The sequence below is a fragment of the Haliaeetus albicilla genome, chromosome 30 (genome assembly GCF_947461875.1).
Source record: "Haliaeetus albicilla chromosome 30, bHalAlb1.1, whole genome shotgun sequence".
Classification (NCBI taxonomy): domain Eukaryota; kingdom Metazoa; phylum Chordata; class Aves; order Accipitriformes; family Accipitridae; genus Haliaeetus; species Haliaeetus albicilla.
In genome coordinates this window covers 1,498,213-1,500,374 of record NC_091512.1, presented here as the reverse complement: position 1 = coordinate 1,500,374, position 2,162 = coordinate 1,498,213, and the positions used below count along the sequence as shown (strand labels likewise).

At 51.0% G+C, this 2,162-nt stretch overlaps 1 protein-coding gene across 1 annotated transcript; it reads left to right on the top strand.

Annotated features, from left to right (window-relative positions):
* Positions 1-869: 869 nt before the first annotated feature.
* Positions 870-1,859, top strand: LOC138682979 (olfactory receptor 14A16-like). Its single transcript, XM_069774502.1, has one exon. It carries the CDS (start codon positions 936-938, stop codon positions 1,857-1,859), a length of 924 nt encoding a protein of 307 aa, XP_069630603.1. The 5' UTR covers positions 870-935.
* The last annotated feature ends 303 nt before the right edge of the window (positions 1,860-2,162 follow it).

The window sequence follows — 2,162 nt, the reverse complement described above, 5'->3', positions numbered from 1 at the left end:
CAGCCTGTGTCATTCCCTAGGAAATGAGCTGACTCTCCCTTCCTGAGATACCATCATCAGGACACTTGGCTATTTTCTTGGGGTGTCATTGCACGTTGAGACGTGCCCTCCAGGATGCAGATCTGTCCCGTAGTGTCTTGGTGTTACCTGAATGCCCCATTGGGAAGTACAGAGACACTATGTCTGATGAAATGCTGTTGGATTTGTCAAATTAACCATGTGTGTCCTTGGCAAGAGGTGGGGTGCAGAGCCCTTGAGACAGGGGGAGACACTTGTTGTTGGACAGTGGGTCTCTCTGCTTTCAGGAATGCCTGGAGTCTTTTCAGGTTAACACGGGTGTGAATACCCTCCATCTCAGAAAGGTGAGAGCCTAGGGTATCTGGCAACAAGACAGAATGACAGACCAGCTCTCCTCGCTCTGCACTAAGCCACAGGCAATCCTATTGCCTCACAGGACACACTTTTAGTTTTTTCCAAGTGCAGCAGAAATGACGAAAGTTTCTGAAATCCAAGAATATTACCAGGTGAGATGGGGAGGAGCTGTAACATCCCCCCTTCCCCCCCAAATACTCTTTTGATTGTGGTTTCTGAGCCCTGGGAGTGCAGGTGCTGACAAGCACTTTTACATTAGGAGCAGATTCATCTGACCAATTCAAACACCAGGACTCGCCCCCCCCAAAGGACACCATTCCAATAAAGCCACTGCTACAGAGCAGGGCTGACTCCTTGACAGCCAGAAGGCAGAAGTCCTGCTCCTCACGGCACACTCAGCCAGCACCAACTAGAGCTTCATCCACAGAGAGATCTCGTTGAAATGGAAAAAATGCGGTGAACATGTGTTATGAGAAATGGATTTGATTTTGGTCAGAGAATAATGACCTAACTTGTCATTGCCCTTGCCTCCCTGTTCAGTGCTCCACACCCAGAGGCAGCAGATGTCCAACAGCAGCTCCATCACTGAGTTCCTCCTCCTGGCATTTGCAGACACGCGGGAGCTGCAGCTCTTGCACTTCTGGCTCTTCCTGGCCATCTACCTGGCTGCTCTTCTGGCCAACGGCCTCATCATCACCACCATAGCCTGTGACCACCACCTCCACACACCCATGAACTTCTTCCTCCTCAACCTCTCCCTCCTTGACCTGGGCTCCATCTCCACCACTGTCCCCAAAGCCATGGCCAACTCCCTCTGGGACAACAGGGCCATCTCCTATGCAGGATGTGCTGCACAGGTCTTTCTGTTCATCTTTTTGATCTCAGCAGAGTATTTTCTTCTCACTGTCATGGCCTATGACCGCTACATTGCCATCTGCAAACCCCTGCACTATGGGACCCTCCTGGGCAGCAGAGCTTGCGTCCACATGGCAGCAGCTGCCTGGGGCAGTGGGTTTCTCAATGCTGTGCTGCACACTGCCAATACATTTTCACTACCACTCTGCCAAGGCAATGCTGTGGACCAGTTCTTCTGCGAAATCCCACAGATCCTCAAGCTTGCCTGCTCAGATGCCTACCTGAGGGAAATTGGTTTACTTGTAGTTACTTTCTGTTTAGCTGTTGGGTGTTTTCTTTTCATTTTGCTGTCCTATGGGCAGATCTTCAGGGCTGTGCTGAGGATCCCATCTGAGCAGGGACAGCACAAAGCCTTTTCCATGTGCCTCCCTCACCTCGCCGTTGTCTCCTTCATTACAGGAACTGGAATGTTTGCCTACCTGAAGCCGCCCTCCATCTCCTCCCCATCCCTGGACCTGCTGGTGGCAGTTCTGTACTCAGTGGTGCCTCCAGCCTTGAACCCCCTCATCTACAGCATGAGAAACCATGAGATCAAGGATGCCCTGAGAAAACTAATCACTGGATGCTTTTGAGCAGCAATAAACTGTCTGTTTTTTGCATAGGACTCATAATATATCTCATTACAGGGTCAGCCTCTTCTGGTGTTTCTTGATAGGCCAGCAGCAGGAACATGGCTGGGAAAGGGACTGTGAGGTCACTTCTTTCTGAAGGAGCTGATAGGTCAGCCCTTGAATCATGGCTGGCATATGTGCTTTGATGCTCACATCTGCCAGTGTCTCTGACAGGCCAGCAAAAGCGTGTTGATTGTGAGAATCCCTTTCCCCAACTACCTGGTAGGCCCGTCCAGGACGAGGGCTCGGATATGGCTTCTCACA